This window comes from Gadus chalcogrammus, chromosome 23 (genome assembly GCF_026213295.1).
Source record: "Gadus chalcogrammus isolate NIFS_2021 chromosome 23, NIFS_Gcha_1.0, whole genome shotgun sequence".
NCBI lineage: Eukaryota > Metazoa > Chordata > Actinopteri > Gadiformes > Gadidae > Gadus > Gadus chalcogrammus.
Genome location: NC_079434.1, coordinates 6554595 through 6582374, shown reverse-complemented (window position 1 = coordinate 6582374; position 27780 = coordinate 6554595). Strand labels below are relative to the sequence as shown.

Genomic DNA, 27780 nt, shown 5'->3' with positions numbered 1-27780 from the left:
AAGGTGCTTCGTTCATGGTGACCACTAGGTGGCACCTCTGACTTGTATAAATTCCCGTGCACGAATAAACCAGCCTTGCTGAAGTTGCGAACAAGATACAATGTTTCCGTGTTGATCTCTGTATGGGCTGTGAAGGATAGTCACGTAAAAGATACAGGAAACATAACAAGTTCCCTTTAGGTAATTTCCCTTTTCTTACATAACATGACTACTAGCTTTTGCTTCCTCATTTCTAACCCAATGGATCACATAAAAAGGTCATTTCCAGCCAGCTTTTGGCAAAAACACCTTATTTTGAGTTCCCATATGCATCGGGAAGGAGACCGCATTGAGAAACATTTGTTTTTGCGGAATTTGGTTTGTTGGGCAAGTACATTATAATACACTTCTAAATGCTAATTTCTGTGTGTTTATTATATTATATTTCTGTGTGTTTATTATAGGCCGATATATTATATTTAGTGTGTTTATTATAACATATTACACTAAATAATGTTTTTTCTTCATTGTGTATCTGGATTTGTTTATTGTATTAACAACAAGCAATTACAAGTATTTTGTCGATTGTCAACAGTCAAGGGAACTCGCAGGGCATTATACATATAGCATGCATCCACACATTGGTTTTGAACAAAATGTGCTGAACAAGTTGGAACACTGGTACATCAACCAGGGACTCGTGATCAGTGTTGGTCAAGTTACTTGGATAAGTAATTAGTTACTGATTACTGATTACTTATCCAAGAAAGTAATCCAGTTACTTACTGATTACTTATTTTCTAATTACTAATAATTTTACTAATTACTTTACTTGGTTACCTTTCAAAAACACACTAGCTATACACAACCTGAATATGCTTTTTTAAAACTTGTTTTTATTAGTCTCAATCTTTATTAGTCTCAATCTTTCATTTCATTTAACGGTCTCTCATTTAAATAAAATCGTTTTGGTGTGTATACACACCTTCATTCGAATAGATGTAAATAAAATAATTAAAACCAAAGTCTCCATTAAAATGTACATCTTTTAACAGTTGCAGTGCAGAGAGTAATGCGTTTACCAAAACAGAAAATTCTGTTGCATGCCACATTTAGGCTGTTCTAATGTCAAAGAGTATGTGTTTGAACTGTGTGTGTGTGGAAGGATGCGTTTCTCTGAGTGTGTGGATGTGAATGTCACTGTGTTTGTGTGTATGGAGGGGACTGCCTCTATGTTTGTGTGGGATTGAGGTTTGCTTCTACGTGTATGTGATCTGTGTGTATGTATGTAGAGGGATTTGTACGGTGTGTGTGTGTGTGTGTGTGTGTGTGGTGGGTGTGGTGTGTGTGTGTGTGTGTGGTGTGTGTGTGTGTGTGTGTGGGAGGGTAGGGTGCTTCTGTATGGGTGTGTGTGTGTGTGAGGGGGGAGTGCCTTCTGTATAGGAGTGTGTGTGTGTGGGAGGGGAGTGCTTCTGTATAGGAGTGTGTGTGTGTGGAGGGGATCTGACCCCTGTCATATGTCTGCAGGTTCAGGCAAGCGGAAAAGCGTGTGTTAGTCAAGTCTCATTTTATGACAAGGCCCTATGTTTTTTTTTTTTCTTTCGGAGTGAAACAGTGGTTATACCGCATCAGCAGAAGCTTTTCCAACCTCCCAGCAGAGAGCCTGTTCCTTTTCGGGGAAAGCATGAATCCACCCAAACTGAACAGCCGTTCAACTGGTGCACTGGATGGAGTTGGAGAGTTGTACTTCATGTACATCTTTTTGAGGTTTGGGAACTGGTTTAGAATCTCAAGCTCATACCCAGACCTTAAATATCAGTTACTCTTTTTCTGCTGAGAAGCTTTCTGTGGGTTGTTCTCAAAAGCAAAAAAGTCCATTTTCTTGTTCTGCTGGGCTGGCTGGCAGTTGGGACACATTAGCATTGTCCTCTGCAGGAGCCACTTTACGAAACTCTCTTATCAGAAGCTCCTTCCCATGCTCTCTCCTACACTCATCTCTCAGCCATCGAAGGTTGAACTTGGGACAAGTGGCCGATCCTGTATCCAGTACAGGATCAAAACTAATCTCGATGGCCTGTCTTAAGTGGAGTCCTAAACAAGGGTTGTAAACCTATTGTTCTTCCAGTCACTGGAGACATCGCAAGAAGACCTCCCTACAAATTTTAACAACTACTTTGTTTCTAATTGGGGAAAATCTCGCTGCCACCATCAGACAACCCCAGGGGGGTACATTTTCAACAATACTTAACTGGCAATTACTTACACTCCTTTTTCTTGAAGCCAACAGACAGTACTGAACTTTTCGAGATAATTATGGGCTTAAAGACCTCAAATACAGCTGGTATTGATGGTATTAATTAGGGCTGTAACGATACGCGTATCAAACCGAAAATCGCGATACTCAAAGCCACGAACCTGTCTCGCGGTGTGAGAAGGCAGAAGCGGCGATATGCCCTTTCTAACTCTTCGGTCAAATTGTCCGATTGAAATTTGCTAATAATTTGTCTAAATAATAGTCTGCTGACAGCGCCCCCTCCTATCGATGCGTAAATATGTGACGAGATGCCCTCTCTGTGATCACAGCTCTCCGTGGCTACGGGAGGATTGCATTTCTCCACAGCCGTCGAGTCTCATATGCGATATAAACGACATTTATCCAGAGTGGGCCAAGCGCGAATAAAATTGCCTGTGTGATCCTGTCTCTTTGTTTTGTGTGATTTGACTGGCAGTTTGTCTGCTTATAGGTCGGAATGAAGCCGGGCCCCCGATTATTGAGCAGGATGGGTACTTATTCTACCGGACTCGGTCGCCTCTTCCTAGACACACGCGCTACCGCGCGCATCGTCCACTCACTCGCTGACGTCACTCACACCACGCATACGCACACTGCCATTCTCACCGCACACACATATGCTACTCGTAACACTATGCCTCGTTATTGCGACGTTTCATGTTAGACCGTTCATGTTTTTCCCCATCTATTGAAAGTTTAGGCTATTAAACAGGTTGCATTCTCTAACGGCCTGATTATGTCATTATTTAAGCTACATAGCCTAATAAGAAGCGCTAATAAGGATATTTGACTAAACCAACCAAACAGTTAAAGGGGCCCTATTATGCCTACTAGCTTTTGAACGTTAATTAGTAGGCCTAAGTAAGTTGGTGTCACTTATTTTTTCCCCGTGGAAGCGAACAGCTGTTGTTCCGTACCAAATCAGCTGTCCTCTGCCAGCTCAGCCCTTGCGGGAGCTTTTCAATTCATTCTGGATGTGCATCTTTTCAGGGAATTTGTACAATAATCCATAACAAATACCGAATATTGATTGTCTTATGTGTCCATATTATATCTATTATATTGACCGGGTATTCGCAAGACGCTCACGCTCTGCAGCAAGTCATAGTTGATTTGCGCGGCGCTGTACAGCGAACGTAAACAAACAACTAAGCTAAGGTTAGCATTTCACTAAGCATTTCTTTTCCTCCCGAGATCCCGCTAATGTTGGTGTCTCGCTTCTCTGCTTGGTGTCGCTTATAGTTTGATTCCCTCGCTCTGGTAACGTCACGTAGGCCCTACGTGAAACAACGAAGCTCTGAATACTGATTTAAGCTTTGAATACTAATTTTCCCAAGGAGTATTTGAATATTCGAAGCGGGACAACGTCTCAATTTGCGGGACGTGTAAAGTAATGGAAATGCGGGACTGTCCCGCACAAAGCGACACATCTGGTCACCCTTTTATCGACCACAAAAATAGACTAGGCCCAATAACACTGCCGGAACGTTAAGAACAAACGTTATTTTACGTTCCGAACAGGTTCAGGAACGATATGTTGGTGGCGGAACGCAAGAACGAAAACGTTAAATATACCGGTTCCGTTCGGAGCGGAACGATTGAAAAAAAAAATTGTTTTCAAGCCCTGCAATAAACCCCGTTTCCTTTTACCCTGTCTCTGCCTCCCTGTGTCCAGCGCTTGGGTCCCCTCGCCCCGCTCCTTAACATACTCACTTTATTGGAAGTGCAACGTCAACAATGTATCTCCTGACAATTTAAGTTTAACTTAAAAACAATTTCCTGAAATAAATAAATAATAAAGACAGTCTTTTCTGACTTCACAACATAAATACTTTTTTTTATAACATAAAATAAAGAGTCTTTCTGTTTCTGTTCCACAACATTTTGTATGTCAGTGTGTATTGGCCAATAAGATTTGTCTTGACACGATTGCGATTCAGCCTACGCATAGCTGCATAACGACAAACAAGTTCTAGAGTGGTCTTCAGAATAAATAGCATGTGTAACATAGTATATTTCGTATTCTATAAACACTACATTGACCGTAATCCTATACTTCTAACTCAGAGGCAAGAAATCAAAAAATATATTTTATTTTATAAGGAAAATGACATAATAACTGGTAAGGCATAGTGATTAGGATAAGTAACTTTAATCGTATTACTGGTTTGGAAATAATAACGCATTCGATTACTTGTTACTGAAAAAAGTGGTCAGATTAGAGTAATGCGTTACTAAGTGACGCATTACTCTAATCTGACCAGTTTTTTCTTTTTTTTGTTACTGGAATCACTGGTAATGAACGCTGTTTGTGTATCTCTGTGTGTCTGTTTTACAGATTTTTGGGATTGGTGGATTTAACCTGATCCCTTGGATTGAAAGAAATTAACGAACAAAACCAAAGATCCACTTTGTAGGACTGGAGATCCATTGTCTTGGAAATTATCAACATTAACAAACATCTTTGTGTGCTGGAATGAAAACGGAAATGGCGATGCCAAAAAGGGGAATTAGTTTGTGTTCATTTGGAATATTATATCTGAACAGTCTTATTTTTACAACTACCAGTTACGCGCTGAAAGACTGCAGGGTCACACGGCAGACGGAGGCCAACTGTCAGAAGAACAGTTTAAAAGTATTTCCAAAGGACATTCCAGCAAGATTCACAAGTATAGACCTGTCTCATAACTACATTTCTAAACTAAATAATAGTGATTTGAAAAATTTACCAAATCTGTTGCGCTTAGACCTGAAACGCAACTCTATCTCCAAAATTGAATCTGGCACTTTTGTGTGTCAAATCTCTCTAGAGGTGTTGAATTTAAACAGGAATTGGCTTTCTGTGCTAAAGGAGGGTATGTTTGATGGCTTAGTCCATCTCACAGAATTGCATCTGACTGACAATCATATTTATGTAGTTGCACCGGCCTCTTTCAAGTCTCTGAGGAAGCTTACGCTTTTAAACCTAGGTCATAACAAGCTGCGCAAACTCTGCCACTTAACAAATATCTTACAAAATTCACCACATTTACAAACCCTGAACATTAATTCAAACAAAATTCCCAAATTTAATTCATGGGAGCTGTCAAATACGTCTACAGAACTTGTTTCACTTGATTTGTCTCTAAATCATCTTAAGGTCTTTAGGGTCACTGCAGATATCTTTCCCAACCTCACAAGTTTAAAGCTTAAGGATAAGGGTAAAAGGAAAAATATCGTCTGGGAGGTGAGTGACACATCGTACCTTAGTGGTGTGTCTAAACTATATATCAGTGGGATTCACTCCTCATTACATGGAATGCTGGAAGTTCTGGAGACATTTAACTCCTCACTGATGTATCTGAAGTTAAACCATTTTAATAAAAACCTGCGGGTTCTCGTCAATATTTCCTGCAAAATGCAATTGCTGACCTATCTTAATCTCCGAAATAACTGCATCATATTTATTAGATCAGACATGCTGTCCTTGTGTACTAATCTGAATAAGCTGGACTTGGGGGAAAATAAGATATCTGACATCTCTGAAAATTCATTTCAATCTCTTTGGCAGCTTAACATTTTAATTATAAAGTCTAACCGTCTCACATCAGTTCCCCATGCCGTAAGGAAAACTCGAATCTCAAAACTGGTTCTCAGCTTCAATAACATCAATGTTCTTGGCTGTGATGATTTTGCCAATATGACCCGTCTCAGAAATCTTCAGCTCAATGATAATCGTGTCTTGGTTCTAAAGGACTGTGTTTTCAAAAATGTGGTCAATTTAAAGACCTTAATATTGCAAAACAACAACATTTATAAATTAAACAGTGCCTTCAAAGAAAACATGCCAAATCTCCAAGTGCTTGATTTGTCTAACAATCAACTCGAAGATCTAGATGTGGGAGAATTTAAAGGGTTGCATTCCCTCGAGAAACTGTCATTACAAGGAAACAAATTAAAAAAAATTAAAAAGGGGACTTTTTCTGGACTGACCAAACTTAAGTATCTTACTCTTCAATCAAATAAAATAACTGAAATTTCCAATGCTGTTTTAAAAGACTTTGAAGCTTTGAAGACATTGAATTTGATGAGCAATCACATTACATATGTATCTGAAAACCCTATTGATTATCCACCATTTGCTGAGCTTTCACAACTCCATAAATTGCTTATTTCAGCTCAAAAAGGAAATCATAAGAACAACCTTCCTCAAAACTTTCTTCAAGGCCTGACAAATCTGTCAGTACTCAATATCAAGAATGACAAGCTTACATCCCTTCACCCACACTTCTTCAACTATACTCCTAATTTAAATAAGCTTTATTTGAGCTCAAATGATTTCACAGACCTTCCCGACAATTTATTTTCCCCGATTCAAAAACTAAAAGGTCTTTATATTTCAGGAATAAACCTGAGGTCTCTAGATTTTCTGCTCCTTGCTAACCTCACAAAGCTGAAATCCTTGCAGGTGAGGAAGAATGCTTTTTCTGTGATTAGAGAGCCAGTGATGCTGTCTCTGTCAGCCCTTGAATACCTGGATTTGCAGGGTAATAGCTTCACCTGTAACTGTGACAACGCGTGGTTCCTCCAATGGGTTACAACCAACAAGCAAACACAAGTGTTTGATGCATACAACTTTGAATGCAACTACCCTCCAAACCTCAAAGGGAAAAAACTTTTGGAGATTGACATCCGTTCTTGTACAGTCGACATTGGCTTCATCTGTTATATTTCAACGGCATGCGCGGTCATCATGACCATAGCAGTCTCCTTCACCCACCATTTCCTACAATGGCATCTGGTCTACGCGTACTACCTCATGCTGGCGTTCCTCTACAACTCAAAGCACAAGAACAAGCGTGCTCATCAATACGACGCCTTCGTCTCCTACAACGCAAACGACGAGGGCTGGGTGCTGGGGGAGCTGCTGCCCAAGCTGGAGGACGAGCAGGGCTGGAGACTGTGTCTGCACCACCGAGACTTCCAGCCAGGTGAGGAGCCCTATCCTGAACACCCTCTGCACCTCCATTAGCATACATGCTAGCCTACAGTGCACTATTTCATATATCGTACATGCCAGTGGATATGCTATTAGATACAGTGGCGGCTGGTGATCAAAAATGTTGGTGGGGCACAGTAATAGACAGGGGGTCTGGGGTTCCCACCCCCAATAAAAAAAATTGAATTTAACAGATTTGATTTCCTGTATTCTGGTGCATTTTGGGGATGACCACTACCTATTTACCTACAATTCATTCAGATTCATAGCCTGACTTTCAGGGCCTGGACAAGCTTACACTGCATATACAGACCTACTTTATGGCCATTCCACCAGCCATTGCTATTTGACCCATTGTTGTTATTCTGATATTGAGACAAATCATGATCACTGTCCTATAGCGTCCATTTTTTGTGAGTCTCAATAGTCACGTTTCCATCTAAAAAGGTGAAGCGAATCTTTAGAAAGTTTGCAAAAAAGAAATTTGAATTGGGTGCATTTCCATCAAGTGGTTGGGGCGGAAAACTACACACATTCCAGGGCTTGTCGTATCCTTTTGATAACATCCTCTCTTAGGTCCTGATATATAGTGGAATTGAGTTGTTTTCCATCTAAAATAACGTTTTTTTCTTCGATGAGAGCAAGGAAAAGTTTACCTCTTCAGCGGTCCACACGTATCTATTATTATCGCAGCCTTTATACCACAGATACTCCAGAGTCTATAGCATATAACCACGTTGTCTGATTACAGTTTAATTCATTTTCCACAATGTACCAGCTCTCGTTTTGAAGACTGAACAGACAATTTGACTGGAATTACTTAGTAGGTGTCCATATATCAGGGATTAATGGACACGGTATAATTAAAGGATATGCAAACATAGACATCCTATATCATATATACATGATATAGGATGTCTATGCATACAAATGCTTAAAATATACACAAGTTGTCGGCAGGGTTGCTATGGCCGGTCGTTATGCGGAAATCAGAAGGACGTTGTCAGTCCTGTTTGTTCAATGTTTGCTACTTCACAACTGTTTCGAAAAGCGTGTTTCCATCTCCCATTTTGCGCATTTACTCTCTTTCGCATTCCTCAAAAACCAACTCAAGCGAGTGGATAAACTTTATGCGAATTAGAGGATTTTTGTGCGAATTTTTGTGTTTCCATCACCGTTTACTGAATCGATACTTCAAAATGTGCATAAAATCAGGGGGATGGAAGCGCAGCTAATGTCTACTCTACTTGTTTATATGCTACAGGCCGAAAGACTATTTATATGTAACTTACTTGCTCCTTTAAATTGCTCCTTTAATGCATTGGTGGCATTGGGGGACAGGTCAATTGACTGGTCCTTACTATCACAACCGCAAATAAAATAACAAGTCAAATTAATCCTATCATCCCTCCTCCCACTTCTTTTCCTCCCATTCTTCATCCTTAAATTCTTGCCTCTCCCCATCACATTTATACATTTAAAAATCTCATTCTTGACTTGATGCCGTTTTTCGCCTTGTAAGAGTAGGAGTGGTCTGTGAAATTACCTGTCCAACTAGAGGATTGTGGGGCTTTGTATCTTGTCTAATGCCAACTGGTTATATTCTGCTCACTCGCACTCTTCTGTATGTCCAATATAAAAAAATCGAATGTGGCGCAAAACAGGGTTCTAATTTGAACAGATTTAGTTTGAATCCGCACTACTCACAGATTATTATATTGGGTTTGACCCTTTCTGACATTGTGTATTTGACCTATTTGTATTCATCCCAAGGCTGCTCTGGCTTTATATTTATAATTTCTTTGCAGATTGAAAGACAACCGCATTGCATTGTGTAGTTCAATGCAGGAGCAGTTTCAAAAGAAAGATAATCTTATTTTTTGTACCAACAGCGACGGCTCCTGCATTTTCTTAGTTTGTTGGTAGGTTTTATATTTTATGAATCTTTCTCACAAACTTGTGACCTATACACAGATAATTGGGCAAGAACTTACATTCATGAAATATAAAACTATAAGACTATAAGCCAGGGTTTTTCAACCTTGGGGTCCCGACCCCATGTGGGGTTGCCTGGAATTTAAATAGGGTCGCCTGAAATGTCTAGTAATTGATTTAAAAAATATATATATTGATTTAAAAAATATATATATAATTTTTTTTTTAAATAAAACACTACAAATAATCGTACATAACTGTCTCCTATACTTTCATTTTCTCGAATATAAATCTAGTTCAAATAAAATGCAGCAAATATCTGAGCTGGTGCATCTTTGAGTGCCGCGATCACGTGACTGCACAGTTACTAGGGATGCACCGAATTTTCGGCCACCGGAAATTTTCGGCCAAAAATGGCTCAAAAGCGCATTTTCGGCCGAAATACTTTTATCACCGAAACAACACGGCCGAAACAGAAATTTGTGATGACGCAAACAAAAAGCGCAGCCAGCACACGCTTGTCTGGATAATCGCCAATATGTCTGCGGTGTGGAAGTTTTTCAATGTTTCTGAGAAAGACCCACATATAGCGATTTGCAAAAATTGCAATGCCTTGATTTTAATGAAGTTAGTACACAGTCATAGCCATAAATGCAATGGTACTAGGGTTGTATTACAGAGTATAAACGGTATAAACTTTGAAACTAGGTCAACCGCCATCTTCTCCGTCAACCCTCCTCTCACACTCGGTGACAGCGTCTGGCAGTGCGCCAATTCTCGGTTGCAGCGTCTTATAACTTTCTATATATAATAGTACAATATAATTTTATATATGATATCACGGCCCAAAACTCTGTGCGCCCCCGGATGGCCGTAGCGCGGGGAGATTTCGTAGGGATTGGGCTTTGCAGGGTTTATTACCGGCGTTGCTATGGTTACCGGTCTTGCGTGTTCCAACGCTTTATTAGGCCGCCTATCTATTAGGTTTGTATATTTTTTTTTTTATTAAAAAACACATCAAAAATAAAACAGTGCAAAGACAACTGCCGAACTTTAAACTTTTTTAACCTTATACCGTATACCGCGGCAACCCTCTATGGTATTAATAATTGTCATAATAATTTCTTTCGGTGTTTCGGTTTTCGGCCTTGGTTTCCTCATTTTCGGTTTTCGGTTTCGGCCAAGAATTTTCATTTCGGTGCATCCCTAACAGTTACATTACTTGGGTTCAAGCTCAAAGCTGTAAAATGTAAAAACAAACTTGCAATCAGAGTGTATAAAACAAAATGGAAAGATTCATTCCCCCGCCTGGCCCTGTCCCTCCAAAGACAGTTCCAAGAGGAACTGTGGCACAGACACTAAAGACACAGCGAACATACGATTCAGTATGGATTTACAAGTGTGATGGAATGCTACGAGGAGAAGCCGAAATGTCTGCTATGTAGTAAGGTCCTGTCTGCCGAGAGTATGAAGCCAAACAAACTCAAAAGACACTTTGAGTCACCACCCAAAGAGCAGGTCGGCAAACCAAGAGCTTTTTTCGAAAATAAATTTGCAGACCGAACAAACAGCAAGTGTAGTATTTCAAAAAGGCTGTGACTGCTAGTGAACGGGCCCTGAAAGCTTCTCTTGAGGTGAGCTATCTCATAGCTAGGAATATGAAGCCACATAGCATTGCTGAGACTTTAATATTGCAAGCTGCCATCGATATGGTGAAAACGATGTGCGGGTAGGAAGAAGCTAAAAAAATAACTAAATTGCGCCCATTGCAGGCATACTGCACCAGGTCGTAACCATAGTGAATTACATCAAGCCACATCCTCTGCGCGCACGTCTGTTTGCAACACTGTGTGCCGACAAGGGCTCTGAATATGAAAACTTACTATTTCACACAGAGGCACGGTGGTTGTCGAGAGGTTACCAGCAGAAAATGTGCCTCCTTGAATATATACCGGACATCTTTGGAAAATTGTCAATTTGGGCACTTATCCTGGCTACTCTGTAACTAAAATCTAAAAAATGTCTCTGGGGTCGCCAGAAATTGTTGATGTCAAAAAAAGGTTGGGAACCACTGCTATAAGCAAAGGTTAGTTTGAACAAATTCAAAATAAATCTCTTAGATTCAAAGAATATTATGATTTGTTGAAATATAAATAATTAAAGGGCATTTTGCATTATTCACATGAAAACCAATAATATACGTATATTTTGAACTCATTATGAAAGCACGAAAATGTCAGTTTATTGTTAGACTATAAACCAAGTCATTATATCTAGTTTCATCCACTTATATTTAATCAGTGGTTTTGGCTCCAGAAGAAAAATGCTTACAGAACAGAAGGGCTAATGACAGTAACAATGCTACAGTCGTTAGCATGTAAACTATGGTTAAAAAATGGCTAACACTGACTGACTCAGTGGTCTCACTAATTAGACTTTTTACTTTTATCGTAAATCTGATAGAAGACGAGATCAAGAACGGTGTGTTTCACTTTCTTCAGATTAATTTGTTTCAACCAATCGTGTTGCTTGAGGAAGCATGGCGTAACTCCGCCCATAACAGTTGTTGGTTTCTGGCCAAGGCTCTGTGCTGTCTCATCTAAGAAGCTCTGAAAAAAAAGTCGCTCTGCTGGATCTGAGCTAACTGACTAACCTACCTGATCTTAAGCAACGGCCGTTTGGCTATTGTGAGAATGGACCCACATGGCTGGAAAAGCTAAATATATTATAACAGAGTTTAGACAATGGATAATAATAATATAAAATAATGAATAATGTATTGTAAATAACCAATGCTTTTCAGGCAAACCAATCATGGAAAACATTACAGACTCCATCTATGGCAGCCGGAAAACCATCTGTGTGGTCAGTCGCGATTACCTTCAGAGTGAATGGTGCTCCGGAGAGATCCAGGTGGCAAGGTAAGAACCCGGAGTTTACATGCATCCATTGCCCCAGTTTACATGCAGATTTATAAAACCCTGCGTACGCACACCGTGCGCAATCTTTGCTTTATAAATCACAGAGTGCCTACAAGTGTGCGCAGCTGAATCAGCTTCACGTTCCGCCCTGTAAACGCCCTTTTTTAACCATAAATGGTCAATGCAAATGACCTCATGAATTCGATCTGCATATAAAACAGACTCGGATGCAAGTATTATGTCTTGTCGGAAACAATGGCAGAAGTACTGAGAAAAGCAAACAAGCGAAATTTCACGGAGGTTGAAGTGGAGACACTTGAAGTGGAGACACTGGGTGAGATGGAGGCCCGAAAGGTAGTTTTGTTCGGCGGTCACGGGATTGGGATCGCCAACAACAAAAAGCAGAGTGAGTGGCAACATGTTGCTGCAGCAGTGAACTCTGTCAGTAGCACGGAGCGCACAGTCCCAGAATTAAAAAAGAAGTGGTCTCACATAGAGTTACATATTTTTATGTAGCCTACCAATAAATTGTTATGGTCCCTAAATACCCTCTCCCTCCGAATCCTGCCATTTGCATGGTCCGCCAGAAGTGCCATATAGTGCAGCATTACCACGGCGCAGACCTCTGTATTTATAGGGTTACGGTAATAAGACTGACCGAGAACACCTTGGATAATCCGTTTTTAATGACCCACGTAAAATGTTCTTGAACATAACCCCTTTTTAATGCGTGATTAGTCATGAAAAGCATCAAGAGTAACAGACAGACTCTTGATGCTTGTGTGGCTTGGTTTTCCACACTTGGGATTTAATTGACATTTGATTATGTGTTTACAGTGTCACATAAAAATATTATGTTATTGACACACGTTGGACAGATGCTTTATTCCATGCAGTCGCGCCGTCAGTGGACAGTATGGAGTGACGGGATTAAATATAGAGAATTTTTTTTTATTTCTATTCTAAGGAGATGTTTCTGGAGTAATAACAGAAATAACGCAGTTGATTTAAATTATTCTGATTAGGATTTAACGCATGATACGGGTTGAAATTAAATTTATGAAGGGCGATGATAAAACATAATCGTTCTTCTCACTCTACAATTCTTCGGTCTGATTTCAGTTCACCACCACACCATCTGTGTCGCCAATTCTCCTTTTCCTCCAAACCATGCGTACGCATGGGTCAGTTTGCTTAGGGCTGCGCACATTTTCCCGTCAAGTTGTTTTTTTATAGATCACAACCTTGGCGTGGAAAGTCACGTACGCCAATTTCAGCCCCGTTTTGTGTGTACGCAACGGTTATAAATGAGACCCCAGATGATCAGAAGGAATACTTGAGTATGGTAAGCAAGTATGGACCAATACAACCATGTGGATGCTAGGTATGGTTGGTGCAGTGTTGGGTGAGGGTGGGTGCCCAGGGGCACAATGAGGTCTTCATAGGGGTATGAGCACAGGCCAACCTTCCCCTGAAGGTTAATCCGCTCAGATGATTCAACCATTCTCCCTGTTTCCATTCCCCAGCTTCCGTCTGTTTGACGAGCAGAAGGACGTGCTGATCCTGGTGTTTCTGGAGGACATACCCATGCAGCAGCTGTCTCCGTACTACCGCATGAGGAGGCTCCTGAAGAGACAAACCTACCTGAGCTGGTCCCGCGCAGACGCACACCCAGACCTGTTCTGGGAGAAGCTCCGGCAGGCCCTGGACAACCAGGAGCACCCAATGGGAGAGCATCTACGGCTCACCGTGGAGGACGGACCCCCAGGAGAGAGACCAGACAAGTCAAAGGTTTAGAAATGCTGTGGGGGGGTTTACCTTGAGACACCCTTGGTCTGTCTCTATGGAGGGAAAGTGAAACAGTTCCCCTTGCTGGCTTTGTTAGTTTAAACTCATTATTGGCTGTGTCTTCTTATTCTGGTTATTTTTACATCTGGTGTTGATTTGTTTTTGTATGCATTGTGATTCTGGATCCACCGGTCTCACCGAACTATGGAAAACTAAAGGTTTTTATTTACTTTGGATGTTTTCGAATTATTTAGAGATTATTAACCTGTTGTATAACGATATTGACTCTGGGGCACGCGCCTGCTCCGATGTAGAGTAGGCGTGGCCTATATGACGTAGTACATGCTCTGGTGGATATGATCTGAGAGCCTGCTTCCGGCTTCCTCATGTGTGATGATGCTGCCATCTTGTGGCCATGAGCAGTTATTACAGTTTATATGTTTGGTCCTGCTCCCTTGTGGCTATCTGCAAGTATTACAGCTTACGTGTTTATTTTCATGACACCTGCGGCACCCTGAACTCAGCGACCACGGTCACCACAATATTAATAACAACAATATTGGAATTGAAAAATTGAAACATACATGAAGTAGATGCAGAACAGTGTTGATAGACCTTGTTCAGTGAAAGGGTGGAGAAAGAAGCTGACTTTGTGTCGGCTGGTTCAGCGAACAGTGCCCTGCATCGCCTACCACAGCGAAGGAGGTTGAACAGTTTGTGACCAGGATGTGAGGGATCTAGGCCGATTTTGCTGCCCTTTTCCTGACCCTAGACTGGTACATGTCCTTGGTGGTGGGAAGGTCAGCTGCAATGATTCTCTCCGCAGCCCATATTGTCTGTTGCAGTCTGGCCCTGTCCCGTTCGGTGGCTTACCCAAATCAGACAGTGATCGAGGTGCAGATGACACAGTATATCCTCTGCTTGGCCATTTTCTGGACGGAGTAAATGTGGGGACACCATTTTAGGTCCTGTGAAATGGTTGTTAGTGTAGACGGAGAAGAGCAGCGGGGAGAGGACACACGCCTGTGGGGCGCCATTGCTGATGACTGTCAATCATTGCTGCCTGTCAATCAGGAAGCTGATGATCCACTGAAAGGTGGTGGCAGGCACTACAAACTGGGTGAGCTTAGGGCTGGGCGATATATCGAATATATGCAATGTATCGCGAGATGTTCTCCAGGGGATGTATAAAATGCCCATATCGCGAACATCGAATATAAATTGGGACGCAATGTTTCTTTTTGCCGCCGCCGGCATACTCGTTGTGCTTTCACGCGACGGGGCGACAAGATCTCATACAAAGTGAATGTAGAGACGCGTATCTGCCAATCAGCGTTCAACAGCGTGGCCACTGAGTGACATGTGTAACGTAACAGCCAACCAGCGTTCAACCGTCAAACTCGGTGCAGTGCAGTCCGGGGTGAACTGCAGCACGGAGGAGAAAGTGATTGTTGCCGTTTGCGACTCCCGGAGCTCTATATATAATAATATATAATATAATTGGTTATATAATATCACGGATAAAAGCTCTGTGCGCCTCCTGATGGCCGTAGCGTGGGGAGCTCTCATAGGGATTGGGCTTCTCGGGGTTTGTTTAACGCACAGCGTTCCCTTCACTCGCTATTTCCGGTGGCTCTCTAAACTCACCTCCCCCGCCCATTGCGAGTCCACGAGATTCTCATGGACGCGCGTGTGTGACGTAGTCTGGAAGGCGCGCTGCTGTAGGTGCGTGTACCTCCGACCGGTGAGTGAGAACAGCCAGAAAGAGAAAAAAGGATGGAAACTGAGGATTTGGTTTCGAAAAAGAATAGCACTGGATCCTTCGTCTGGCAGTGTATATATAATAATTATTATTCAAACTGTTAATAAATAATTAACGGTTTGAATAAATGCTGTGTTGGTAAATCTAACTTGCTGTGATTTTCCTTTTCTTATGTGCAAGTTCTAAATTGTTCCAATAGAAAGCACTGATGAGTTTAAACAATATGTTGTTTCATGTAATCTACATGCAGACTTATGTTTCAGTAATACTAGAATTATTACTGACGTAACATTATGCCAGACATGGTTGAATCGAGCATTTATGATGTGCTCTAGAGGAGATTCAAAATATATCGAGATATATATCGTGTATCGAGATATAGTAAAAAAATATTGAGATATTCATTTTGGCCCATATCGCCCAGCCCTAGGTGAGCTACTGATGAAGGATTTCAGGGATGATGGTGTTGAACGCCGAGCTGAAGTCAACCAACAGGATCCTGGCATACGTCCCTGGGTAGTCGAGGTGGTGCAGTATGTACTGCAGTCCAGTGGCAGCTGGTGGTATTTAAAGTGAGGGAGGAAGGGCTGCGCGCTTGGTTGCCATTGGCCTGCTTGCACTGTTGCGTGTATGACGGCATAAGAATGTGAGACTCAAGTTGTTTCAGGGTGTTTTGGTGAACTACAAAATAGTAGGGAGGGATAGTTATGTGAATAAAATTGATACAAAGCCCTCAGTGGCATCATTGTTATTTGAAAGCTGGTGGACAGCATGTCTTTGAAATGGACTTCAAGGGCAGAAGGAAAGGATGCAAAGCCTATTGGTCAAATCAGGCCTACTCTTGATTTGTAAAAGTAAAAAAATAAATCTGGGCCTATTGTTGCCCTCAATGACTGAAGTTACTGGTTGTAATTTAGCTATGTTTATTTTCACTTACAATTGTTTTAAGAAAGGATTCAAGACCAAAAGTGATGCCATTTAAAATGCGTCATGCACAGAATCATTCACCCTTTCGACACCCTTTCCACAATATCAAACAGAACGGTCTGAGTATCAAACTAGTAAAAGAACAAGAACATTATTTCAAACAACCTGATCTATAGCATGGTGCATAGCAAGGAAAGCAGCATAGCAGCACCAACATGATCTTGACACTTGACACTCTTGACGCAACGTTTGGTTGCCCCATCAATATTTTTCACATCGGTGAAACCATGAACAGCCCACGTTGGAGATTTACCATTAATCATTCATAGCAAACGGGGCCAGCAATACAGTCGATTGCTAGTAATGCTACCAGTAAGCCATGAGTACCTAGAAAACCATGTAACACCCACAACATTGACGTTGCGATTACTTTAGGTTTTGGTGATCTCGATTTTGGGAAATGGTCTACCTTTTTCTTTTGTGTAACTCACCAATGTAACTCAATGAATAAAATGCCTTGTGTAATAAAATATGAACAATGTCCTCTGTTTCTATTTGTCTACGTTCCCCGGGTCCTACGTTCCCCGGGTCCGCTATGTTCCCCTCTTTGTATGAGACTGGGGAACATAGGACCCTTTTTTTAAAAAGGGTCCTATGTTCCCCAGTCTTTTTCCACCATTACTGCCAAATTCCGAGATAACCAAGATAACCACCATTGCATGTCTTTACCTTTTGTGGAAGAGGGAGAGACGTCGGAGAACCCGACGCAGTCTATTCACAATATTGTAATGACCACGGAAGAGGCAGTGAATGAAGTATTGATTAGACAGATTTATTATATAGGCCTAGAGGTGTACGGTATAAACGGTGCTGAAGGTATACCGGTGTGAATTTGCGCTACGGTATGGATTTTGACGTTACCTCGGGACCGGTGTGACCGGTAGACAATGTTGTGTGTAACGCCTAACAAAGTAAGTAATGCGTTAATACAGTTCCCTAACTACTTTTTCATGTTAAAAGTAAAGTTACGAGCAACTACTGAAAATATGGTAACGAAACATAGTTCCTTTTTCAATTCGGCACCACGTAGGGATGCAAATTATCGAGTAATTCATTAATCGATAGTTGTTTCATCTTATCGATCGATGATCGATTAATTGATAAGCGGCAATTCTTCTGAGAAGCTGAATTTCCTTCTGAATGTGACACATTTAGGTGGTAATTCAACGAAGTTGTTTAGTTGTTGTACTTTAAAATACATTTACATTTAGGGCATTTAGCAGACGCTTTTATCCAAAGCTACTTACAATAAGTACATTTGTCAAAATACTTCCACATATTGTGCATTTGGCGTCTTTGTCGTCATTAACCAACTTAAAGTGGCTCCATACTGCACTCCGTTTTGCCCTCTTCATAGCTGTGTTCGAAATCGTTCCCTATACACTCGTTCCCTATTCCCTATATAGTGTACATGATATAGTGCACTATATAGGGAATAGGGAACGAGAATTCGGACACTACGCTGAACATTTCTAAACGTCATTTGCGTCAGTAAATGCGCCGGGTATTTGTGTGACGCAGACAGATGCGCCCACATCAAGTAAACAAACCGGGCACTCACGACGAAATCTGGAGGTTGTATTGATGTTGAATGTTACATTTCCTTGTTTAATTAATTTTGAATGTTAAATATTCTATGTTAAATCCCAAATAAATTGTTGACATTTCTAAACGAAAGCCGGAGACTCCATCATTAAATGTATTCGTTTTCGCGGTTATTCGGCTTCTTCTTCTCCCCTGGAAAAATACAACCGCATTGCATTGTGGTATACGGGAGTAACATGTAGGGAACATCGTATGTACCCTATTTTAAGTCCACTATATAGTGCCCTATATAGTGGACCACTGAGAATTCGAACACCCTAGAAAATGGCGTGCACCCTATTTAGTGCACTACATCCATGATAGGGAACGATTTCGAACACAGCTAGTAGTGTCCCGCTTTTCGTTTGTCTTGTTCTGCTTCGCTTGTGATCCCGCTTGTGTTCCCGCGTGTGCGTCAAGTACGTCTGGCGTCAAGCGCGCCCTCACGTGGACGGTTGGGGAATTACGGGTTAAAAATGCGATTAATTGCAAGTAATTTATTTTAATCGAGTAATCTCTTATCGACAATTAATCGATAATCGATTAATTGTTTGCATCCCTCCACGTTACTTTTCCCAGGGACAGATTGAAAGCGATACTGCCTTCTCAGGCAGTATGCTATTGCACAAGTATGCAGGTGCGCAGCAAGCGCTCCTGCGTGCTTGCGCAATAGTCCCTTCACGAGCTCTCATTCCACAACGTACGAGACAGACGCTGGTAGCGTGAAGCCGTCTCTGCAATCAGACATTGCTTCCGCAGGCATTTTGAAAGCCAGTCCTTACAACAAAATGCCAGTGGTGGAACGAGATGACAAACGTCACTGTTTACCTGTCTAAGGAAATGGCTCCCTTTCAAAATGTTGATAGAAAGGGCTTTAAAGAGATGGTCAAAACACTCGATCCCAGGTACTACGCGTTACATGCCCGCACACACTTCAGCCAAATTGAGATGCCAAAACTATACGGCAAGGTCCGCAAGCAAGTGGAGAAACAAATCCATACTATTAAACATTAGTGTTTTTCAGAGATGGAAGTAACTTGAGAAAATATTTTTAAAAAAAAAAATGCGGTTTTCCAGTATTTTACCCCTTCAGAGGCATTTATATCGAAATTAGAAGATAGAATAAACAAACCGTGATATAAATCAGATACCGTCTATTCCTCAAATCATACCGTGATATACATTTTAGTCCATACCGTACAGCCCTATATAGGCCTTAATAAACCGTTGGAACACACAAGGCCGGAAACCATAGCAACGCCAGTAAATAAACCCTGAGAGGCTCAATCGCTACGAGAGCTCCCCGCGCTACGGCCATCCGGAAGCGCACAGAGCTTTTGGCTCATATATAGAGCTCCGGGATTCGCAAACGGCAACAATCACTTTCTCCTCCATGCAGTCCGGGGTGTGGTTTACCCCGGACTGCACTGCAATGAGTTGGCCGGTTGAACACTGATTAGCTGTTACGTTACAAATGTCATTCAGTGGCCACGCTGTTGAACACTGATTGGCTGTCATCATGCGAATGTCGCGTCAAAGTTTAAATATTTTTAAAGATTGATAGATTGCGGGGAACATAGGAGAGACATTCACACACCCATAAAATATTTTTTTTGGTTTGGTGCGGTACCTTTTCACATTGCAATCGCAACAGTCTCAGAATTTGTCCACAATGCACATGTGAGCAAAGATCGATAAATCATTGAAAAAAAAGGTCTGGGGCGGGGTAAAGTGGTAAAGGTAAAAATATGGGAGAAAGCGTCTGTGAAAATAAATAATCATGGATATCCAGCGGGCTGCACTCATTGTGCTGATATTGATTTGTTTCATACAGTTGTGGACCGGTCAAACTCCTTTTCCCTCATCCTGGTGCTGAATGTGTTAAAGGCAATTTTACGTGTGTTTTCAAGCATACGTTTTATGTTGGTTTCTGTCCAATTATCCAATAGACATTCCGTCTCCTCTTTGCTCCATGCAGAGCCGCGACTTGTTTTCACCCGACGGTCCGACAATGTGCTGATAGCCTTGGGGTTACCACTAATCAAACAATATTCCCATAATGTGCGCAGCTGAGTGGGTGCCTGTTACGTCCAAAGAGGCTTTTATTTATTTTTTTATTGGATCAGACCGAGGTGCGTTCGCTTCCACATCTCAAGCGAACCGCACCAGGGTTAATTTGGAAGCAAACCGAGACCAGCACTTCAGGGAGGTCTCGGCCGGCTGATTTGGTGCGCATCAAAGTGAGGTGTTTGCATTCACACCACCGCAAACGTACCGAACCAAGGGACCAAACTCATTTAGTGCGCACTAAATGCTGTTGGTTTGAAAGCACGAATAAACTTTTGAAACAGAGAAGTATCGTCATGTAATCCATTGATTCAGGGCTCCAGAGTGCGCCTAATTTGGGCGTACATGCGCCTAGAATTCGGGGTAGTGCGACCAAATATTTTATTTGGGCGCACCGGTGCGACTGAAAATGTATCTGGTATAATTATAATTATTTTATTTTTTTACCGAGCAGTCTATTCATAATATTGTAATGACCACGGAAGAGGCAGGGAATGAAGTTTTGATTAGACAGCGATTTATTAGATACCTAATAAACCGTTTGAACACGCAAGACCGCTCACAAGATGAACGCCGGTAAACAAACCCGCGAAGCCCAATCCAGGGGCCTGTACTACGAAGCTCGATTAGAGGGTTAGCGAGGTATGTTGAGCTGAAAGCCTGGGTTAGCTGTACCATGAAAGTCGATCTCTTTAAGCGTCGCTGTATCACCATGGTGACTTACGCTCGCAACCAAACCTGGTCGGGAGCAGCTTTTCAGCGAGTCTACCCGGAGATCGGCTACTTATATCGGCGTGCGCAGCTTCCTAGCCCCTCCTCCGATAATAGCGTCACCATTTTTGGGTGTTCCCATGGACCTCGGCGCACTTATCGTACAGGCGTCTCTCCGGAGACAGAGGGTTTTTCGGGACAGAACCGATCCCTTGGCATTGTCTGACGATATTCTTTATGAGAGATACAGATTCGGCATTTATTTAAGGCATTTATTCAATGGTCAAAATATTATTAATCAATGGAGTAAATATCGACGGTGCAACCGGTGCAGCTGCCCGGTTGCCCCCCCCCCCCGTCAACAACTCAGCGCAAGGCAGGCACGGTCCTAGATCCCGGTGTGGTTTTATCAAAGAGGTGTGGTTATAATTTAAATTGTCTGTACCATATCATTTATTACTTTGATCTGGATCTCCTTATAACCTATGCTAATCTTAATGAGGATGAGGACTATTTTATTATACTTAATTTCATTATACTTCATTTCTTTTTGCGAGCTGGTGGGGCCCCATGTTGTGCAGAATGTGCCGGGTATTTTTTTCGCCCCTGCACTTCTAACAGTATGAATCCACCACTGCAGTACTATACTATAAAACACTAGCCTGCTTTGACTTGGCACTTAAGCTGACCGCCATTAGAATATTGGAGAATATATATATTTTTGCTTCCAGTAATCCATAGCTCATTGTTATTGCTTATTCACCCCTAGTGCTACACGATGCACTTTATATTAGGAACTAAATCAGCAATCAGTGGCGTAGCATAGTTGTGCTAGGCCTAGGGGCAAGATCGCACTGGGCCCCACCCCCCGACCCCCCACCAAACACACACACACACACACACACGCACACACACTAAGCCAACACAACGAGAGAACGCAAAATCATCATCAGAACCATGGACAGATGGTGCGTTCGAGTATTCTCTGCGAACCGACTCGGATCTCGGATCTGATGCCACGCCCACACTTCAAGCGTTTTATTATTTCGCTCGGTCGAGAAAACATGGACGCCACCCGGAAAGCTGTTGTCGCGGTAGCATTGGCAGAGGACCAGGCGATCCAATATAAGTAGGCTATGGGCCATAGTCAAGTCAAGTCAAGTTTATTTATATAGCACATTTAAAACAACAGTAGTTGACCAAAGTGCTGTACACAAATACAATATATTTGTGTACATAGGCAGAGATACGGACGCAGTAAGGTTTTGCAGTAATACGAGTGATTGAAATTACCATTTAAACCACCAAAGTGGTCCAAGCACAATGAAAACAGTTCATACTTCAAGTCACAATGGGCGCAGCCTTCTTGAATTCTGTCTCGGAATTTCGCTCGGTCACCACTGAGTTCAACCGAGATGGCGGGATCGCCGTCATCGGAAAAGGGGCGTGTTTGTGCGTGTCGCTAGGCAACATCCTCGGACCTCCGAGACGGATGGATATTAAAACGCACCAAGAGACTTAGCATCCCTAGATCACACGTCAAAATCCCGGAAACATTATTAGGACCACGTGCACCGTATTTGCAACACACTGCCTACTATCAAAAACAAAACATAAATACTCCATTCAGCTGACCAGACAACTACATTTCACAAACAGCGCAACTACGGCCTAATCAAAATGGCCAAAGGTAACATTTTCCTACGTGGCACAGCGGCCATAACCAATAATAAAATAACAACTGCTCTTACCCGTTCAGAAGTTAACTCTGCGTGCCTTCTGTTCAGCAAACTCGTTGATAATAGAGGTGAAATCCATTTTTCTTGCGCTTTCATTCTCGATGGAGAGTATGGCCAATACACTCAATCGCTACTGTGCCATGGCGCTCCTTAGGGAAGACTATCAATTTTAACTTGGAAAATGACCGCTCTGCCGTGGCTACTGTCACTGGTATGGTGAGGTAGGCCTACAGCAAAAACGCTGTTCAAACATTCGAATTGCGCGCATCCAGGTCTTTCTTCTCTTTACGTTTTTAGCACCACTTCTTAGCTTGCTAAACATTGCATTGGTATGGCTTAGCTTTTAACAATATGTTAGAGTTGGAGACACTAGCTGTGTTCGAAATCGTTCCCTATACACTCACTATTCCCTATATAGTGTTCATGATATAGTGCACTATATAGGGAACGAACAAACGAGAATTCGGACACTACGCTGAACATTTCTAATCGTCATGTGCGTCAGTAAATGCGCCGGGTATTTGTGTGACGCAGACAGATGCGCCCGCACTCACGAGGAAAGCTGGAGGTTGGATTGATGTTAAATGTTACATTTCCTTGTTCAAGTTTTTTTTAATTAATTTTGATTGTTAAATTTTCTATGCTAGATTCCGAATAAATTGTTGACATTTCTAAACGAGACTCCATCATTAAATGTATTCGTTTTCGCGGTTAATCAGCTTCTTCTTCTCCTTCGGAAAAATACAACCGCATTGCATTGTGGTATACGGGAGTAACGTCACGTTGATTGGTCGAACAGATTCCGAGCAGGCCCTATTCTTTTGTAAATGTTGAAAATAAAATAAAATAAATGAAGTAGCCTAAGTGCGATTGTATATACTTTTTGATTCGTGTCCAAAATATCACTACTGTAATCAAATGACATACATTAAGGAAGTGGAAGAGAAAATATATGAACCACCCTGACTGTGTTGTTATGAGAGAAGAGTCTATATAAAGCCGTCAGTTCCTTCCTAAGATCACTTGTAGATATCTTGTAGATAGCTGCGTTAACACCGCCGTCAACAACCTGAAATATCATCCAATGTCTTCAGACCAAGACAAATCTGAAAGAAATCTTTCCTACTTTAACCAGCTACTTGGTTTTGTCAATTTATAGGAACAAACCAATAACAACAAATCAATAGTGAACTCCAGCCATACTCTTCCTGCATGCTGATTCGTCACAGACACAAGAACACCCAGTTTAATGTATCTTTATAGGTGAATATATTCCTACAATTCAGGCGAAGACTTCTTGTGCCAAACAGCCAGCAGATGCTGTTTTATAGTCGACTATGTACCTGACACAGCCTCCATTTACAGTAGAAATATTTTAGACCTATTTATATGAAAGCAGATACCAACAATATCATCAATAACAGCCCTGTATATAACAACTGGTCCCTAGATGGCCCTTCCATTAAAGCTTTTCTGGTTATGGAGAAATCGATGCAGGCACTGCCCTCCGAGGTGGAATAATTCCTTCTTGCTGACCTCGTGTTGATACGCGTTAGCGCCAGCGAGTGATGAGCGTGAGAGACTCATAAATAACGCACAGCGGGGCGGGGGCTGCCCGATTTGACGCACACAAGATCAGTCGGACCGCTGTGGAGAGGTGGAGACATGAAGACTCAAATAAGGATACAAAGCAAAAAAAAAGGAACAAGAGAGAAGTCAGCTCGCTTGGCACTCTATCAGAAAAATATGTATTGCCAGGTAAGTTGGCACATATGGTGAATTTGTGCAAATGTACCTGGCAATGAATAAAAGTGGACTCGTCAAATCCTGCAAAGTACACCAGAGGGCGCCAGAGAATCTCAACCAAACATTTTTTCACTTCTCCGTTCACCTGCTGAATACTTTCACTTGTCTGATTGCAATGTTCTTGTTACTTTCCCAATCATGTAATCAGGCTTTTAATCTACACTTTTAGCATTTTCAGTTTTTCCCTCTATACCGCTATCAGTTGTTCTCTTTATTTATTTCTGGGGGGAAATGATAACGTGAACACTGAAATTAACTTCTGTCTGCCTTTTAAAGGTTTTGACTTCATTTCCTCTGCAGTGGTACTCCTTATCAATTGATCGAGGCCCCGAAAAATCCCTGATATTTCTGCTTCCCGGACGTTTTATCTGCTTCATGCTCCAACAGGAAGGCCTATGGGACTTTAGGAAATGAAGTTCAGCTTCATATCTGCTGCATCTGCCTAAACCCTACAGGGTGAGAAAATGATTTAATGTTATGTAGAGAAATTGTTTGCTCTTGTTATTTTTAAGACACCCACATGTCCAACCAGCACCTGGGAGCAAAAAAAGGTAACATCTCAAGAGCACAGATTTTAGCGTGAAGGGAAATGTGTAAACGGAAAGGCAATTTAAGTGAAACAATTCAAGCAAACTAATCTATGCCGTCTTTGTTTTATTCTGTCACTCAACCTATAATATGGAATTGGAAAAGTTTGAAACAGCATTTGTATTCATTTAAAAATAAGTAGGCCTAAGAAGAATTTGAATTTGCTGAGCGAATCAACAGGATGTCTTGCAAACCTCGTAAAAATGCTTACCAGTGAGCAGAAGAAAATACTTTTACTATAATAAGAATATGCACAATAAGTCATGGCGGCCTTGTCCTAGCTCTGGTTTTTAGTCCACTTTTGTCATCACTTGTTTTTTCAAACCCCCTGCTTTGCAGTCTTTCATTTTAAATTGTCTTGCTTTGGAATCCCCTCAGCGACCATTCATTTTCAAACTTTTGCACACAAGGTGCATTGCATTTCGGATATTTAATGTTGCTCTTGCACAGTTGTTGCCTCACTTGTTTTGTATTCTGAACTCTGTTTAGGGGTCGTAGTCAACAACTTAAAGGTATTTACTTTGCACTGCACTGGTCTGGCAACATTATGAATTCACCTGCTGTTTTAAAATGCAGTTATTTATTAATTCAATCATTCGAATGCCTTACCGAGCTTGTCCCAAAATGTCTTGGGATTCAAGTGTTAAATATATGAATTAATAAATATGTTTCTTCAGACCGTGAGGAAATGGCGACCACTGCAGCGGGAACATCTGAAGATGCCCTCGTCTAATGTCGTTGAAACCGGTCGCGGGGCACCACCGCAGCGGGGCGGTGGTGCCTCGGCGCTGCCCACTGCCCCCTGCCGAGGTAGTGGCAACTCGGCAGCGGGCAGCGGGGCTCCGGCAGGACACAATCACTGTCAACAATCACGGGCAACAGTCCCTTTCTCCTCCATGTCGCGGTTCAGTCTACTTCAGATTGATGTGGAAGTGGGAGAACAAGAGACGTTGGAGAACCCAACGCAGTCGTTTGAGATTCATAATATCGTCTGTAGGCGCACACAGCTTTTGGCCATGATAATATATTATATATTATATAGATATCTATGTATAATATGATATTATTTAGATATAGAGCTCCAGGACTCCTGCCAGAGCACCCAGAGTGTTCTCGAATATTTACAGAACATCGCCAAAAGCTGTGTGCGCCTCGCCATTGCGATACATCCACTGTAAACACGAGAGCATGTTACCGTGGCCGCAAGCTGCTCAGTGCCAAACCCCACCCCTTCACCTTGACCCGCCTCTAAAATACGGTACGTTTGTGCAAAGTTCATTGTGGGACTCGGTCGTAACGGCTTTAATTCTGCCCCAAGGCTGAATATTTGAACTTCTTCAAATACTTTACTGTATTAAGGGCCCACTAACACCTCTATGCTTCCATAAAGTAGCATGCCATAGGACCTTAACTTTTGATCTTTGGATGGCTTGATATGTACTATGATGTGTTGGGGGAGTGTTTGACATACAAGGGGGGAAACTCTCTTCTGAACTTCCGGAACAGAAGAGAACAAGGTGCTGGTGCCGTGTGCCACATGGCCATCGTCATCCGACCACCGTAAGAAGCCACTGCTGTGTGACAGCTCTCACCCCCAGCGGCTGGTGTTTGGATCAGGCCTGTGTTGCAGTCACACAGAGGACTGCGGAGCCGGCCCTTTCAAAGACAGGTTTACAAAAGGATTAGGATCTGGGAGGGAGATAGGCGCCAGCCGGGAGCGCGACGGAATGAAAGGGTTTTAGACCGAACACATTTCATATTCATTATTTGTGTTTCCTGTTCTTTAAACGCTACATTTGAGGATAGTATGGTTCAAGGTTTTACTCCAGTTCTGTACGATTTTCATTTCTGTTCCATAACTATGGGAGGTGCTGTGTCAAATGTGTACTGTTCTGCTACTGCCTGACGAATGGCGCCAGATGGTTTGGTTCAAAGAAGTTTGCTCAGTGATACCTGCAGGTTGGCTGTGGGAGTTGGGTTTTGAAGTATCTGGTTGTGTAAAACATCCTAACCATTACTTCTATAAACGCTACTGCTGTCACCACAAACACACACAAAAACAAACACACACACACACACACACACACACACACACACACACACACACACACACACACACACACTGATTCATTGGTGCAGCTTTTAGAAGTCGTGGTTGCAAACCCTAAATATATCCTACATAACAATAAAATGATTCCTGTATGGTACTGCATTTTATTGGTGTAGTAAATGTTAGGTATTCAATTCATGAACCGGTTTTTTGTTTCTGTACAATTCCCTGATAAAGCGGCCCTAGGCATAGCCATAGGTGGGGTTTATTCTCATAGCTGCCGCATATTTGTATCTGTTGAGTAGATGTGTTTGCATAAACTGTAAACAGACACAAAGCTCAACCCTAATCTCTCCAGTGTATAGGAAGGCATATACAGCAGGTGCCTGTAACCTATTAAAACCCCATTGAAAAATACCATCAAGGTTTTCTTTTATCAAATTTTTCTACTTTCTGTGTTTGGAGCTTTTGAGGAAGCCTGGAATTCAAGCATCTGAGAAGTTTTTTCAAAATACTATGAATTGAAATGCTAAACATGCATCTTTGGCCTTTAATATTGTAAATCCAATGACTTGTACTGTGGAGGAATTGT

At 41.9% G+C, this 27780-nt stretch overlaps 2 protein-coding genes across 6 annotated transcripts in view; one reads left to right on the top strand and one right to left on the bottom strand.

Annotated features, from left to right (window-relative positions):
• The window catches only part of LOC130376864 (B-cell receptor CD22-like), a 52473-nt gene extending 29005 nt beyond the window's left edge, over nucleotides 1-23468 (bottom strand). For all 5 annotated transcript variants that reach the window (XR_008894101.1, XR_008894102.1, XM_056583770.1 and 2 more), the window contains exon 1: nucleotides 22757-23468. The gene's annotated coding sequence lies outside the window, so the exon portion shown is untranslated. The remainder of the gene's footprint in view (nucleotides 1-22756) is intronic.
• On the top strand, nucleotides 117-19397 carry LOC130376854 (toll-like receptor 13). Its single transcript, XM_056583757.1, has 5 exons — nucleotides 117-180; nucleotides 1587-1746; nucleotides 4611-7242; nucleotides 11989-12106; nucleotides 13633-19397. Exons 3-5 carry the CDS (start codon nucleotides 4749-4751, stop codon nucleotides 13901-13903), a joined length of 2883 nt encoding a protein of 960 aa, XP_056439732.1. The 5' UTR covers nucleotides 117-180; nucleotides 1587-1746; nucleotides 4611-4748; the 3' UTR covers nucleotides 13904-19397.
• Nucleotides 23469-27780: the final 4312 nt, after the last annotated feature.

What these genes read in the sequence shown, in the direction of transcription:
- LOC130376854 (XM_056583757.1), top strand. Translation starts at nt 4,749, where the DNA reads ATGAAAACGGAAATGGCGATGCCAAAAAGGGGAATTAGTTTGTGTTCA. An exon ending in CCACCGAGACTTCCAGCCAG is followed by an intron (nt 7,243 to 11,988) that starts GTGAGGAGCCCT and finishes AATGCTTTTCAG; the next exon opens with GCAAACCAATCATGGAAAAC. An exon ending in GGAGAGATCCAGGTGGCAAG is followed by an intron (nt 12,107 to 13,632) that starts GTAAGAACCCGG and finishes TCCATTCCCCAG; the next exon opens with CTTCCGTCTGTTTGACGAGC.